At 50.0% G+C, this 15,481-nt stretch overlaps 5 protein-coding genes across 5 annotated transcripts; 4 read left to right on the top strand and 1 right to left on the bottom strand.

Annotated features, from left to right (window-relative positions):
- Window positions 1-2,312: 2,312 nt before the first annotated feature.
- BBA_08508 (uncharacterized protein) lies at window positions 2,313-2,840 on the top strand (the record flags this gene model as incomplete). Its single annotated transcript, XM_008603605.1, has 1 exon — window positions 2,313-2,840. The coding sequence occupies one exon, from the start codon at window positions 2,313-2,315 to the stop codon at window positions 2,838-2,840; it is 528 nt and encodes a 175-aa protein (XP_008601827.1).
- Window positions 2,841-4,966: 2,126 nt separating this feature from the next.
- BBA_08507 (WD domain-containing protein) lies at window positions 4,967-6,161 on the top strand (the record flags this gene model as incomplete). The annotated part of the gene is made up of 3 exons (XM_008603604.1): window positions 4,967-5,236; window positions 5,293-5,744; window positions 5,804-6,161. The coding sequence occupies 3 exons, from the start codon at window positions 4,967-4,969 to the stop codon at window positions 6,159-6,161; spliced, it is 1,080 nt and encodes a 359-aa protein (XP_008601826.1).
- A 1,426-nt stretch (window positions 6,162-7,587) lies between these two features.
- On the top strand, window positions 7,588-9,482 carry BBA_08506 (multidrug and toxin extrusion protein; the record flags this gene model as incomplete). The annotated part of the gene is made up of 4 exons (XM_008603603.1): window positions 7,588-8,038; window positions 8,158-8,939; window positions 9,006-9,334; window positions 9,395-9,482. 4 exons carry the CDS (start codon window positions 7,588-7,590, stop codon window positions 9,480-9,482), a joined length of 1,650 nt encoding a protein of 549 aa, XP_008601825.1.
- A 1,690-nt stretch (window positions 9,483-11,172) lies between these two features.
- BBA_08505 (subtilase-like protein) lies at window positions 11,173-13,812 on the top strand (the record flags this gene model as incomplete). Its single annotated transcript, XM_008603602.1, has 1 exon — window positions 11,173-13,812. One exon carries the CDS (start codon window positions 11,173-11,175, stop codon window positions 13,810-13,812), a length of 2,640 nt encoding a protein of 879 aa, XP_008601824.1.
- Window positions 13,813-14,008: 196 nt separating this feature from the next.
- On the bottom strand, window positions 14,009-14,758 carry BBA_08504 (uncharacterized protein; the record flags this gene model as incomplete). The annotated part of the gene is made up of 3 exons (XM_008603601.1): window positions 14,009-14,067; window positions 14,159-14,375; window positions 14,462-14,758. The coding sequence occupies 3 exons, from the start codon at window positions 14,756-14,758 to the stop codon at window positions 14,009-14,011; spliced, it is 573 nt and encodes a 190-aa protein (XP_008601823.1).
- Window positions 14,759-15,481: the final 723 nt, after the last annotated feature.

Raw genomic sequence — 15,481 nt, 5'->3', positions numbered from 1 at the left:
AGGCTCTCTTTATCAATCCTGTCATCTAGTGTTGATTCCAGGGTCAACAAGTTTGGATACGTGCCTCTTCTTTGAATTTCAAGTCTATTTTCCATTTTGCCAAGGTAGGCTGCTCTGCATCGTGCTTCCGGCATACCCGCGGTCAACGACGGGTTTTTACAGACATCATCCACAAGTCCTCTCTGGCTGTATGTTGATCCACGACAAGGCATGGCTTGGAGCTGATTTCTGCTTTTCAAATATATAGTTGCTTACTCATGCTACCAAGCCCGCTCGTACATCGTCGCCATCACCCTTTTTGGCAAATTTGATACCCATAAGCGTACGTCAGGAGTAGGAATAGCTTCATAGGTGTGTTAACATTTTCGAGCCCATCATCGTCGTCCTCATCCGACTCTAATATTATAAACTGCTCGTGGTCCCATATTAGCTTCTCGCGCGACGCGTATCCGCCAAAAATGGAGCTAGCGAAAAAAAAAAACAAAACACTTCGAGTTGCGTTTTGTGAGATGACCTTGCCATCTATGCAATCCCACGTAAACCCTTCATAGTAATGTCCATGGCCCCTGGCACTTGACCTTGACATGATTGCGCACATCGATATCAGTATCTTCCAGTGGAGTTGAGCTAAACGGCTTCCACTGATAAACAGGTAAACGCGAGTAGTAGCTAGATTAGGCGAGGAAAAGTAGTCTGCGTTTATCAGCACGCTTAATACGTCGTTTTATGTATATTAGCTTTTGTTATCGGTTCCTGCATAATCGTCTGCACTGTCCCTGACTATATGAGCGAAGTTGGGTCTATAGGAATCTGCCCATACCTCACGTCTCGCAGAAGCGTTTATTCGAAGCCTATAATAATAAAACCCTAACCAGAGCCAGGCAGCAGTAGGTGCTCGCGACGGCAACAACACGTTAGGCTTTAAAGCCGCTAGAGTGTTCATTGCCGAGAGTGACCCTTGTAGCCACGCTGTAACTACATGATAATGTATACTAGACTGGCAGAAAACACTGGGCAGAATGAGTCGTATTCATTTGGTATAGCAGCTCAAAGTGAGACATTTATCCAAGTAATCTGTCTAGTACAGCTGCTTATGCATAATTTCCACCTAGCGGAATGATAGAATATAGGCCTAGGTATGTATAACAATTGCAATGTAGTTATCTTCATGAGGAGAAAAAGAGATGGCTCGGCTTATCCTGCGTGGTCGTAGGTATAGATGGCCTAACTGGCGCCTTCCTCGTTACCCTAATTTGCACCGCTGTACAAAAATGACGGTAACCCACATGCGTTTCCGCCCGCACACTAGGCAGAAGAGCCGGTGGCGAAAGCAAGTCCACATTCATTTTCTTTTATAATCACAGCGTGCGTGGGGAAGGTAGATTGGTGAAGAAAGGCATCAGTGACGCAGTCGTGGGAAGCTTGGAAGTGCCGAGCTGTGGGTAACTGCCAAGTACATGCAGGTTAGCCCAAGTTTCAAAGCCGAATTCGTACGCGCGTCGGATATAATCGTCACTGAGTCGGGCTACATCAGCCATCCTTGCAAGTTGCTGTGAATTACTGGACGAACGCGTAACATGGTTGATTGAAGGCGCAGGAGATGGAGTTGGACGCCATGTTGCGTGGGAGAGAGTGTGGGGCCCAAAATGCTGAAATATCCTGATATATCCTGTAATTACTACTGCCCTGCTTGACTCTTGACTTCACAAAGAAGAAAGAATTGGCGTAAAATGGCTTTTTTTAAGGGATAAACTTAGTTAAGCTAGGCAACATCAGACCATGCAGTATAGGCGAGCTATCTGTTGAATTTCCAGCCCACCTACCTACCTTGTTGAATTCGACTAATAACCCTAACCCTTACACTAGTCACGATAATCTAAAGTACTAACTCATTTATTTGTTATGAATAGACAATTCTAAGACACTGTACGACTCGGGCATTTTTTTTTTTTAAACGGACAAGGCGTTTCGCCTCGATAGGCTCTCTGACTCGTAAAGTTTGGCAAGTCGGCCAGTTTATATACGTGGATCCTCGATTCCTTCAAAGAACTGAGTCAGACGGCATGGTCAGGCCTACTTGTACATGGCTGGTCTATCATCCTGAGAGATGAGCAAAGACCCTCTCAATAATCATGTTCAAATGCGATGACAAGTACACATTGCTATCGCTCCATAGAGAAGTTTACTTAACGAGCAGGATCCACGGTGCAATATTGATTCCTCACGTCCTTCCACCATCATCACCATCTTTAAGCTTTTTGACATCTTTTCATATCCATTCAACTACCTACCCCTTCGAAGGCACCGCAAACATGAAGTTCACTCCCTTGATTCTTGCCAGCCTGGCTAGCCTTGCCATTGCAGCAGGCCCGGCACTGAACTGCGAAGAGACATCGACAAACACACCCGAGCAGAGTGAGGGAAGCACAGAGGGAGTAATCGAGGAAGATTGCTCTAATAAAGAGGAAAACGCCTATGTGAATTGCAAGAAGATCCTGGGCAACTCTCATACCAAGTGTTTAGATGAGTCTGATGCGGTATTCACGGAATGCAAGGCAGCCAAACCGAACTTTCCAGCAATTGAGGCTCACTGTGACCGCCCCGGAAAGGACAAGGACGCTTGCATATTTGCCGCGCGCCGCTGTACGGCCCAGCTCAACAAGGATGCCGACATGTGGCAATTTCTCCAGTGCATTGATAGAATGCAGGTGTGTGCCGACCAAGGTGCCAAGTTGCAGCTTGACCAGTGCTTGGACAAGGCGAAGGATTGTCAAGCACGGGAGTTCTTTACTCTCGGCGAGCTCACCAAGCTTGACCAGTGTGCCAAGAAGAATCTCTAAAGGCCTGGAACACGATAGAGTATTGTTCCATCTCTGTTGTTAGGGGATTGGAGCCGCTTCTTAGCCTTTAATAGAACTTGGATAGCTATGAGTGAGCCTAGTGGAACAAATGCACAAAACATTGCATTCGAATCGATTTCATCAATTGTCCGCCTTAGAAGCTGCCCTCCAGCTCCATCAGTTTAGCTAAAAACAAGTCCAAGTGCATCCCCAGGACGCGAGTATTAACGTAGACGGCTGCAAGAACAAACGAGGCCCCAGGGAACAAACAAGAACACCAGGGCAGCCAAGAAAATATGAAGCAGACGGCACCGCAGCCATGAAAACTATACAAGCAGCCACGCCCGTTACATCAACTGCTGCAAATACAACTTATAAAAACACCCTCTCGAATACATTCCTCTCGGTCATGATACTCGCCCTGGGCCTCGCGCAAAGCTTTCCCTGGGTTAACAGGCAGTGTGAAATCTGGCCATTTGAAATTCGGGGTTACCGTGCGGGCTGTCTGGGAGGATGGTCTGCAGTAGCTGCTGGGTATGGATTTCTGCTGACGGCCTGTATTAAAGGACACAATCCTCTAACAGCCGTAATAATTGCTGCCGCCGTGTGTTTAGTGCTGGAAATGGCCGTGTCTGTTGGCAATGCACTGATATGAAGTATTTTATGGGGGTGGGGTAAACAAGGCGTTAGACATTTGAGGACTACACGCAAGGGTTCTATCTAGTAGGCTTGAGACAGCGACCTTTAGACTACGCAGATCGACTCATCCAGAGGTATGGTTGGAGCAGACACGACTAGACACAAAACATGACAATTCAAGGGTTAACAGAAGCAAATGATGCAGTTGCCACAAGAAGCAAAGGGGGAAAGAAAGAAGGGCGAATGAACGGAGAAGAAAAAAAGGAACAACAAAAATAAGGAGAAAAGGAAGAAGAAGAAGAAGAAGAAGAAGAAGAAGAAGAAGAAGAAAAGAGAGATCCAAGCTATCAGCCAACATAATATATATAGTCCACATCGCCAGTTTTGCTGGCTCGGTGCTTGACTCTAATATTTATCATCATCATATAAGCTTGAATCGTCTCCGCGTAACAGGCAAATCTCCCGGGAAACTTCCAGTGAAATTTCAGAGTTGAAAAAAAGGGGTTGGGATCAATGCCGGAAAGCATCGACAGATACGAGCACAGCCCAAACGGAACCAAGCTCGGAACCCCCTTCGCCTCAAGAATGAGCCCCATCGAGTAACTAGGCCGTGAAGCCCAGCAATCGCATAACTATCGATCTCGACAAAAATCTTCTGCGCCCGAAACCACCCCAGCAAGAGCCACAGGCGTCGGTCTACCATCCACCCGCTGTCTGCCAAGCGCACGCTCCTTTCCAGCCCGCACCCGACTCGGACTCGTATCTTCATCCTGTAGGGGTTCGAGCGACGGGCTATTGGGAAGAGACGCATCGGCTTCCAGGCAGGCGAATGTAGCGGTAGACTGGGCATGGTCGTTGCTAGAGGCGGCCAAGACACGAAAGTCAGCCGCAGTGCTTTTATGGCGGCGCGTTTCCGCAGGTTCTTTTTCCGTAAAGAAAAAAGAAGGTGTCCGGGGACTTTCTCCCAAAGCTAGAATAAGAGACATTCCATAGGAAACGTCTCTGTGTGTGAGCTTCGACAGCGATCTGTTGAGCGAAGGGGAGATGAAGAAAGGAAAGGAAAAAAATTGAACAAGAAAATTTTGGAGCTATGCTTTTCGCCTGGTGCTGTTGTGGGGAGGCTCCGCAGAAGGCTGGCGCATGCATTTACAGGGGAGTGTCGTTCTAAGCGGGAGCTTGCTCGACTTCGCGATTTCAGCTAGCAGTCAGGCGGCGGCCATGCACGACTCCTACCTCTCTGCCTTGCACCTCTAGCAACTGCTGCCTATTCTACCTAGTCGCGCTCGATCAATAGGTCTTGAGTGGAAAGATTCAACTTTTAACAACCTTTTGCTCTGCACGCCTCTCGACAAAAGTTGACAGACGTGCTGGGAAAAAGAAAAATCAATTTGGGTTCGACGGCCTCGAGCACGCGTTCCTCGAAAGCCTCGAGATACAACACGAACCACTTTTCGCTTGCATCGGTACGCGATCCTGCATAAAACAACATGGCGGGCCTCTTTGGAGCCGCGACCACGTCGAGCACGGCCACATCGAATGCGCTCGGCGATCTCAAGTCCGACGTCGCCCTGAGCGACCCTCCCACCGACACCATCACGGCACTGTCCTTTTCGCCGGGCCAGAGTCAGCAGGACTTCCTTGCCATCTCTAGCTGGGACAACAAGGTTCGCATCTACGAAATTGCCCCAAACGGCCAGAGTCAGGGCCGCCACGCATTTGAGCACAGCCAACCCGTCTTTGACTGCGATTTTTCCAAGGTGAGTGGTGCGATGGTAGCACTAACAGCCAGGGATCGAGACTGATCGCGTTGCAGGATGGAACAAAGGTCGTGTCCGCGTCGGCCGACAAGAACGTCAAGGTCTGCGACCTAGCCTCGCAGCAGGACATTGTCATTGGCACCCACGAACAGCCCGTGCGCTCGTGCCGCTTCTTCGACAGCAGCGGCACGCCCATGGTGGTGACGGGCTCGTGGGACAAGACGGTCAAGTACTGGGATCTGCGCCAGCAAGGTGCTGCCGCCAGCGTGCAGTGCCAGGAGCGTGTCTACACTGCCGATGTGCGCGATAACCTTTGCGTTGTGGGCACCGCAGACCGCTACATCAACATCATCAACCTCAAGGACCCGACCAAAATTTACAAGACTCTCCAGAGCCCGCTTAAATGGCAGACAAGGGTAGTTAGCTGCTTCACCGATGCTGCCGGCTTTGCTATTGGCAGCATTGAGGGGCGATGCGCGATTCAATATGTTGAGGAAAAGGATTCTGGGTACGTGACTCCCACCACCCCCTCTCTTAGATTCTGGAGCGTCTGCTAACTTTTGACAGATACAACTTTTCGTTTAAGTGTCATCGCGATAATGCCGTCAACAATATTGTCAATGTTCACGCCGTCAACGCGATTTCGTTTCACCCCGTCCACGGTACATTTAGTACCGCAGGCTCGGACGGCACGTTTCACTTTTGGGACAAGGACGCCAAGCACCGCCTCAAGGGCTACCCCAACGTTGGCGGTAGCATCACGGCGACGACGTTTAATAAGAGCGGTAGCATCTTTGCCTACGCCGTGGGCTACGACTGGAGCAAGGGCTACCAGCACAATACGCAAAACTTGCCCATCAAAGTGATGCTGCACCCCATCCTCAACGACGAATGCAAGCCGCGTCCTTCAACGAAGAAGCGGTAGGGGAAGCCCCGGCGTTGATGTGATGTGGCTGGAGTTGCGTTTCCTCGTTCTCACGGAAGAAGAGTGACTGTAGTGCAGTTTTGATGGATGACTTTGAAATAAGGAGACGGATGCGCGTTGAAGGAAAGAAGGGTCTCAAAATACCATGAGCGAAGAACCACAGCGTTCTGTATAGTAGTTAGTCATGATTCGGTAAGGCGGCTATTGTATACCTTGATTCGTCATGCTTTTTATGAAGAAAATCTTGTTTCGCATTAACCATCATTACCGAGCGTGATCAGCCATGTGACGTCTTGACTACCACGGCCACGATTTGTTCCAATATACGGCTGTCACTAACGCACAGACACTTAAACATGACTTTATCGACTTTTTCCAGCCTTTAAGAAAGCCACACGGCGACATCTACGCAATCAAGCGACAGTTTTAGTACTGTGGCATGCTAGGTCAATGTGAGTCATGGGTAAAGGAATCTTGACCCAAAAGTGACTCGTGGCTCATGTAGATCACGTGGCTTATTTCCGTCGGGGTCAGAAATATTGGCGGTCAGAGAGAGGCGAGCCTGGTTGGGCAGCAGCACCAACAAAGTGGCTAACGACGGGAAGTTGACCGCGAAAGACCGGCCACCTCTCGTTACCTTGCGTCGCCATGGAAGTCGTGATACGTTGTTGTACTATGTATGGTCTTCGTTTATCCGGCTATGCAGCCTTGGCCTCAAGTCATCCGCTCACACCAAAAAAAAAAAACTTTCGATGGAGGCCACACTGCAGCGAGGTACGAACGAGGCTCGGGCTGAACTTTTTTTTTTGCGAAGAACCAATAAATTATGCCGCGCAGATTTTCGAGATCAGCCTCCCCCTCCGTTGCCTTGGCGGCGGCCTGGAGAGGAGATGATCTGCTCTGTCATAAAAAGCTTGTAGGGAAACGACTAGGCTACATACCTTGTTTCTGCGTGAAATTTTCGAGTATTTCCGACGTAACATTGTACTTTTCGTTGCGCGCCCTTTTGCGACGAAAAAAAGGTCAGACACTTTGCGCCATGTCTTGTGACGCGGCAAATATCCCGGTCCGTCACCGGCGTCCGGCCGGTGCCAAGTGTGCCACCGATAAATTTTTGTATCGGCAACATCTTAGCTGGCTGTCCTATTCTGGCGGTGTAAGCCCACTTAAACCGTCGGCGAGGCCCAGAAAGAATAAAAGCATTTTCCCTCATGTTGGCCATTTAAACAATGCCCTCAGGCCCCAGACTTTATTTTTTTCGTGCCTCTCTCTCCCTCCCTCCCTCCCTCCCTACCTACCTACCGCATTTCTCTTCACTGTCGTCGTCGAACAGGAGTTCTTCCCGCCCCCTCGACGCAGGAACAGAAGTCGGTTCGCGGAGTCGGAAAAACCGAGAGCGTTTTTACGGCCGCCAAGCTTTTGACTCATGAGCGGGCAGGACGACAGTGGACGCTCCCAGGAGCAGCAGCAGCAGCAGCAACCGCGCGGGGAGTCACGCAATCCCCGCGCGGTTTCGAGCTGCTGCGCAGATGGGGCCATTGCATCAGAACCGCGAGAAACAAGAGCTTTATATAACGAGCATAATAATGTCGAAGCCGGCATCTTGGAAACTCCTGCCGACGAATCTTCGGCATTGCTGGGAAACACCGACGGCCGATATGAGTCTGAGGGTGGTGGTGGTGGAGGCGAGCAGAAAAAGGGCCGTGACTGGGATGACCTCCCCGCTCAAGGAGACCCCAGTTGGGCAAGAGAGATCAAGATGGTGCTAAAGAGCTCTCCGCCTCTTGTGCTAACATTCTTTTTACAATTTTCCATTAATGCGACGAGCGTATTTGCCGTCGGCAGACTGGGCAAGCAGCAGCTCGGCGCTGTAGCACGTGAGTTCAACACAAAACAACTTTTTTTTTTTCTTTTTGATCTTTGCCGCAGCGGAATTTTTTTTGGACGCATTGTAAACTAGATAAGATGCTGACTTGTTGCATCTTTTTGTATGTAGTGGCGAATATGACTGCGGCCATGACCTGCCTTGCGCCATTCATAGGCCTGGCAACCAGCCTCGATACATTGTGCGCGCAGGCGTACGGCGACGGTCGCAAGCACCTGGTCGGCCTGCAGTGCCAGCGCTGCTTTTGGTTTCTATGCTGCGCCGCCGTACCCGTGGCGATTCTGTGGCTCTTCTCCGAGCCGATACTCGTGCATCTCGTCGACGCAGAAACCGCACGCCTCGCCGGCATCTATCTCAAAGTCATGATTTTCAGCATCCCGGCGTACATTGTCTTTGAAACCGGCAAGAGAATCTTGCAGGCGCAGGGCTTTTTCCGTGAAATCTCCTACATTATCATGTTTGTTGCGCCGGTAAACATTGTCATCAACTGGTTTCTGGTGTGGAAGCTGGAGCTTGGCTTCATTGGTGCTCCGATTGGTGTAGTCATTTCTAGAAACTTGCTCGCCGCGCTTCTCGTACTCTACATCAAATTCGTCAACGGTTCGCAGTGCTGGGGCGGATTCGACAAGAAGGCATTTGTCAACTGGGGCATCATGGTTCGCCTTGCATTGCCCGGAATGGTCATGGTGCTGGCTGAATGGCTTGCGTTTGAGCTCATCACACTCTTGTCAAGCCGGTTCGGTACCGATTATCTCGCCGCACAAAGCGCCATCTTCACCATTGTTGCGCTTCTGTACCAGATTCCATTTGCAGTGGCTGTTGCATCCTCGACGCGAATCGCCAGCCTGATTGGTGGTGGTGTAGTGGACTCGGCAAAGCTAGCATCGCAAGTGGTAAGGTCACGCCGTCTGTTTTATTCTTTGTGCAAAAGCATTTTTGGGACTAATACTCGGATTTAGTTGGTCATTGGTTCCTTTCTTATTAGCGCACTGAATATTGTATTGTGCATCTCTCTTCGATGGTACATACCCTTGCTTCTCACCCGCGATGAAGGAGTCATTGCCATTGTCGCAACAACCCTCCCTGTGGTAGCTGTCGCTGTCTTTTGGGACGGTATAAGCGCAGGAGCGCACGGCATCCTCCGCGGCATTGGCAAGCAGTCTATAGGGGGACCGGCGAATATCTTTGGTCACTATGTGATTGCATTACCTACATCATTGACGCTCGCCTTCCATTTCGACTGGAAGATCAAGGGCATGTGGACAGGCATTACCGTCGGTCTTCTCGTGTAAGCTTATTTTTTTTTTCTCAAGTAACCCGACGCGAACGCAAACTGATTTCGAAACAGCGTTTCTTCGATTGAGTATTTTTACATTGTCAAGGTCAACTGGCAGAAAGCCGCTCTGGAGGCGCGTAGTCGCAACGCTTCAGGCTAGCGGCCCGTTCCCGTTCCGGACGGTGCATGTGTACTTGTTCGGACAAGATGATATCATGACTAGTTGGGGGCACTGGCAGACACGGCTAAATGCATTCAAATGCGCTTTGAGCAGCGTTTCGGAAAATAGAAAAGGGGGGATTTGCCAGTCAATTGCATCGGGGGCGTACGCTCAAACAGGTCAAGATGGAGAAATGGCACAAGATCGAACGGGCCGAAGATGCAACCTGTGATTACGAGACTACACATAAGGGACTATACACAAGGGACTATACACAAGGGGTAGAAGAGCCCCGGATCTGTTTATGCGACCATTCATCTGCGCTATATATAGTTGAGACTCTGTCTACTCCCGTATACCGACAAGGTCACTCCACAATACTGCGATTTCAATATGAATGTGACTTTTCTGGTTGACTAATTGTTTCTTCTAAAACGTGAGGGCGTGCCAGTATGCCAGCACGAATTATAAGCGGGCAGGTTCATTAGTTAGGGGACGCCCCCCAGGATCAGCAGCGCGGGGAGCCATGGTGTCTCTAACGTTAGCTTCAGCTTGGCGTCGGCCAACGAGCAATGTAACTAACTCATTAATGCTCGTGTTTTACCAGGGTGTCGAGCGTGACTGGAGAAAAGCAATGGCATAAACTAACGAAAGCCACTGCGAACCCAGTTTCCAATTTCCAGTTTTGATCTTTTGAGTAAAAGCGTCAGTGACCAGGTAGCTCGAAAAGCCTGGTCGCATGTCCCCCACCCTCGTGGGGTACCTTGATCGCATTGACAGCCAATTTAGGCCCAGCGTATTACCGGCGGACTTGATTCTGCCGCACTGTTCGCTGGGAAAAGAAAGAAAGGAAAAAAAAGAAAAAAAAAAGAAATTGCGGAGGAACAACAAGCTCTATTTTTAAGTCTCTTTCCACGTGCCCCAATTTTAATTCCTTTGACTGTCTCCGCTCAGAATGTGAAACCAAAAACTTGATGCCCTCCTGTCATGAAGTTGCATGCATGCCAAGGATATGGCGTCGCAGATAAATGGTCGCCAATCTTGTCTCAGTTTCCCAACGCATCTTACCGATCTGTGATGACGGCACAAGATCAAAAGTCCTTGAACTCTGTGCAAAAAGAAAAAAAAAAGCCAGCAAAGCTGCCAGCTGCCAGCTTGTTCAACGGTCCGGAAACTTCGGCCACAACTTGACACGATCCACACAACGTCATGGGCGCTTCAAAGAAGGGAAGGGGGGGCACTAACATGTATTTAATTACACTGAACCGGACTTTTCTAGAGACGGACGGGAATTACTGGCCGGACATGGGGCGACGCCAAGCCGCTACTCCAGGCTCTCAAGCCCGCTCTGCTCCCAGATGAGAAATCCGGACTTTGCAAAGGGGGGTTTGGTGGGTGGACTTGGGGTGGACTTGTTGGTGGACTATGTGGTGCCGTTTTGGGCGGCGCCGAAGCGGCCCCCGTCTTGGCGAGACAACTGACTTGCCCTGTTGGAACTCTATAAACTAAAAAGGAACCAGTGTGCCTGTTTTTGCTTGGCTTTTGGATAGTTTCTGATTTGCTCACGCGACATCTTGCCCATCTCATTTTGGGGAGAAAAAAAAAGAAGAAGAAAAAATCTAAAAATTTGTCGAGACGCCGCCGTTTGCCATTGACAAGAAGAACTCAGTCGCCCGTTGCTGCCACTAATATGAATGGCAGCAGCAGCAGCAGCCGCCACACCCGGTCGACTGGCAAACGCCAATGTCTAGCAACGGCGCGTCAATATGCAGTTGCTGCTGCAGGCTTGTTCGCCTTGCGCGTGCCAATGGCTCTGCTCGCGCTCGTTCCCAAAGCAGCCAACCGAAAATTCGCCTTTGCTTTTGTTGCCGTCGCGATTGTCGCCGCCAAGATTATCCACGTCGTTGCTCGCGAAAGAGCGCTCATGAGAAGAGACTTGGTAGTATGGATGCTGTCCTTTTTCTGGCAAGACTTTGTGCTGCTCCTGGCGCTGCGGTTCCTGACGGAGTGGTCGCACAGCAGCAGCTGCTGCCGAAAGAGCCTCTTGTTGCGAATACTGGCCAGGGCGCTAAACTCGATTGCCAGTCTGTTTTCAGCTTTGGTTTCGGTTGTCAACATTACTTTTTTCCTCTACGCGAGAGCAGAGGTTCGCTGGCGTGATGTTGCTTTTGCGAGCGATTCGAGCTCTCGGGGTGTCCTCCTCTCCGGTCTCGTCACACTATTCGCCGTACTGTGTTCGATTACAGTCATTGCCGGATGCCTTCAGAATCAAATATTCATCATTGGAGGCGCGGCTATCGATGCTATCAAATGGCCATTTCAATACCTCGCGCGACGATTGCGATCCGAATCCAACTATAGCTTCTCCCGACTGCCTTCTGAACCCCTCCAACTGCCTTTTGGCATGGAACAGAAACGAAACGATGACGTCGAACCCAGTGTTCTCGGACATGCAGTCGAAAGCCGTTTCTGGCGATTTGTTTGGAGTTGCTTCATTGTTCTCCAAGTAATCTTCCATCTACTGCGTCCATACGAGGGCGCTCTGATCTTCATGTCCTGGACAACACCGCTCATTCCCTTTGTCGACTTTAAGGAGTCAGCTTCGATCTTGCGCGAGATACACCCCTACAACAACGTCGGTATAAACCATGAATGGGACGACAAAACGGCTCTTGCTGAGCCGATACATTTCGACTGGCTACCCCAAGATACCGTACTCAAAGGATTCGAGGACTGGTACCAACAAGGTCGACCACATTACAACGCAAAGGCCGACCCCCTCAAGATTTCCAACCTCGACCAAGATTTGCTGCCTGAGCTGAATAATAGCCTGGCTGATGTGTCCATCAAGCATATTGTCCTCATTGTGCTCGAGAGTACGCGAAAGGACGTGTTTCCCCTGAAAAAGGACGACCTAATCTGGAGGCGATTTGAAGAAGCAGCCCCTCACAAGAAGCTTTCGGGCGAGGCCATTGCTCGCCTCGAGACCCTGACACCGACCGCGAATTATCTGACGGGCGATTACGACGACGGCTTCGAGCACGAAACAACTACTCGCAGAGGAGGAATCAACTTTAAAGACGCAAGCACAGCTTCGACATATACTCGCAAAAGCATGATTGGAACCATGTGCGGAATCTGGCCACTCGTGGCTGATTTCAACAAGGAGTACATTCATCACATCTACCAGCCATGCCTGCCGCAGATCCTCGAGGCTTTCTCGTACATGGATCAAAACGACGCTGCAGAGAGCCCGTGGCGCTCTCAATACCTCCAGTCGGTGACTTTGAGCTACGACCACGCCGACGCAAGCACTGAGCAATTCGGCTTCCCGAAAGACAACATTATTGGCGCGCGCTATCTGCGGTCCAAATCCGCCAAATTTGGCAAGGTTGACCTCCCGGACATTAACTACTTTGGCATGGCCGAGGCTCCGTTGCTGGACTACTTTCGCGATGCTTTTGTCTCTGCGAAACAAAGTAATGAACGTGTATTCTTGACGCATCTCACCAGCACGACCCACCACCCATACGCCATTCCCGCAGAAGATGCGTATGTTCCACTTGCCAATGGCCGATGGGATGATCTGTCGCATTACATTAATGCGATTGGATACGATGACCGGTGGCTTGGAAAGATATTGGGCGTTCTAGACGATGAAGGCGTTGCCAACGAGACTCTTGTCGTTGTCACGGGAGATCACGGCATCTCTCTGCCGGAGAATAACAAGCCCGCTTCGTACCATAATCCCAATGTCGGTTGCAATCATGTACCCGTGGTCATGTCTCACCCGGGTCTTCCTCCGATTGACATTGATGACTCTGTGAGCACCATGGAGATTTTGCCCACCATTCTAGATTTGCTCCGCGAAACGGGTTCCTTGTCTGAAGCTGCGAGCAAGGCTGCTGGTGACCTCTTGGCAAACTACGAGGGCCAGTCCCTCATTCGCAAACTCAGAGACTCTACTTACAGAGTCGAGGACGCTACTGGGGTCGTTGATGAGCAAGAACTGCGCAACTGGCAATTTGTGGTCATGAACCCCGGGCGCGCCATGCTGGGCGTTCGCGACAGACGCCGCAAGAATTGGCGGCTAGTCGTTCCGGTCATTCATGACGTGGAGTGGCAGTTTACAGACCTCGAGGCAGATCCCACCGACACGGATTCGGTGCAGGCTTTTGAGTTTCGCGCGTTTCTGGATAAGATTCAGCGTCGCTACAGTAAAGAAGAAGCACGGTGGGCCGAGGAGGCCGCTTTCATTGCACGATGGTGGGTGGAGGAAAATAACAAGAGATATGAGTATGGACCTTATGCTGCTACACCTACGACTTGAGATTTTATAGATATGCATCTACATTTCCCTTAGCGAGCATACCACATTTGTATACTATGTATTATATATTGACTGGAGGCATGTTTTTTTGTTGACGATTGAGGGGGCCGGCCCTAGCTTTGCTAGAGGTAACCAAGAACTGTATATAACAACTGGCATAATTCGAACAAAAAAGTTCTCAATGTTTTATAGCGCTCTAGTTTCTCACGATAGCTAATGTGACTTTGATGCAGAGACGGCTGGGATTGTCGACCACTTGACGCCCACACGTGTCAGAAAGTTTTCTTACTTTTCATAAAAAGCCCCAATTGGCAAAGGAAAAAAAAAAGAAAGAAAAGGTACTCACAGTTGTTTCCTGGCGGCGAGTAACGAAACTCATATCTGTCCCCAGAGGCCAATCTAACGCACAAGTGGCCACCAGTGACACCAGACCGCTCCTTGAATGCAAGTTCCGTCTGCACAGCGTCAGTATCCTGGTTGCATCCGTACTTGACGTCGTAAATGGCGCGAGGATCACCCCGTTCCGTCATGAACATTTTGGTCGTGTCGTCAAAAGCCGTGTACTATATTTTTTTTAAAACACGTTTTATTAACATGAATTGCGCGGTTTGATAAACATGCTTTGAAACAAAGTTTGGGCCCAATGTACCTCGCCATTGATGACTGCTCTAATGGTCTTGCCGCCACTGAGCTGGGTAATGACACCATTGACAAGAGTCAGGTCGCTTGCCGGCGCCCCGGCCGGGCTGAGATAGAGGTGCTGATCGCCTCCGCCGGCGGCCCATAGGTTCATGCGGCGGTTGTGAATGACGGGGTACGATGCATTCTGCACCTGAATGGCGAAGCCCTGGCTGACGTTGTTGCTGGGCACATCGGTCGGGAGCGTACACGCAAGGGCCGAGCTGGCGGACAGCAAGACAACAAGTAAGGCGTTGGGAAACCACATTTGTGACAATTTTCTTTTTTCCTTGTCGATTGGGGAATGATTTTTTCGAATAACGTTGAAACAAAAAGACCACTTCCTTTTGGACTAGCTATTTATACTTTTTCTTGTTTCTATGTAACTGGTGAGAGCCTTTTGTCTTTTTTGTAGGACATAGATACGGCAAATGAATGGTCTCTGGCGCGCCCTGTGCGACGCCTGCAACTTCAGCTCCCAGCGCCAAGACGATGCAATGGAACCTGCAACGGGTCGCCCCATTCGCCGTCTTGCATAATACGAGGCCCGAATATTTCGGCATTTACTGCCGATTTATGCAGCAACAATGGTATAATAAGGAATGGTGGTGGATAGGTCAGATTAGCAGCCAGTTCATTAAGACAACACATCAATCGCGCGCCAAGCTTGGCGTCTTTTCTGTTCGTCCGTTGTCTATATCATGTGAGCATGTCCCGGTGGTTTCACCAAGAATCACAATCCTCTCATCTCTCACTGGTAAAAAAAAAAAAAAAGAACAGACAAGCTGCTTAGTTACACTCGAGCCGTCTTTCTTTGGCAGCAAGTCTTTCCCGCATGCGATGCAACAACATCCTTTCAGCTGGACTGCTAGACCCCCCTCATCTCAAAGTGGGACGCTGTTCTGGCCCAGCCATGGAACGCATAGCATGCATTGAATATTCGATATTGGCGCGGGGCTAATGAGGAAAGACAATGGCAACAATCATTTTC

The sequence above is a fragment of the Beauveria bassiana genome (genome assembly GCF_000280675.1).
Source record: "Beauveria bassiana ARSEF 2860 unplaced genomic scaffold BBA_S00035, whole genome shotgun sequence".
NCBI classification, from domain to species: Eukaryota; Fungi; Ascomycota; class Sordariomycetes; order Hypocreales; family Cordycipitaceae; genus Beauveria; species Beauveria bassiana.
This window is presented reverse-complemented; position numbering and strand designations above follow the sequence as displayed.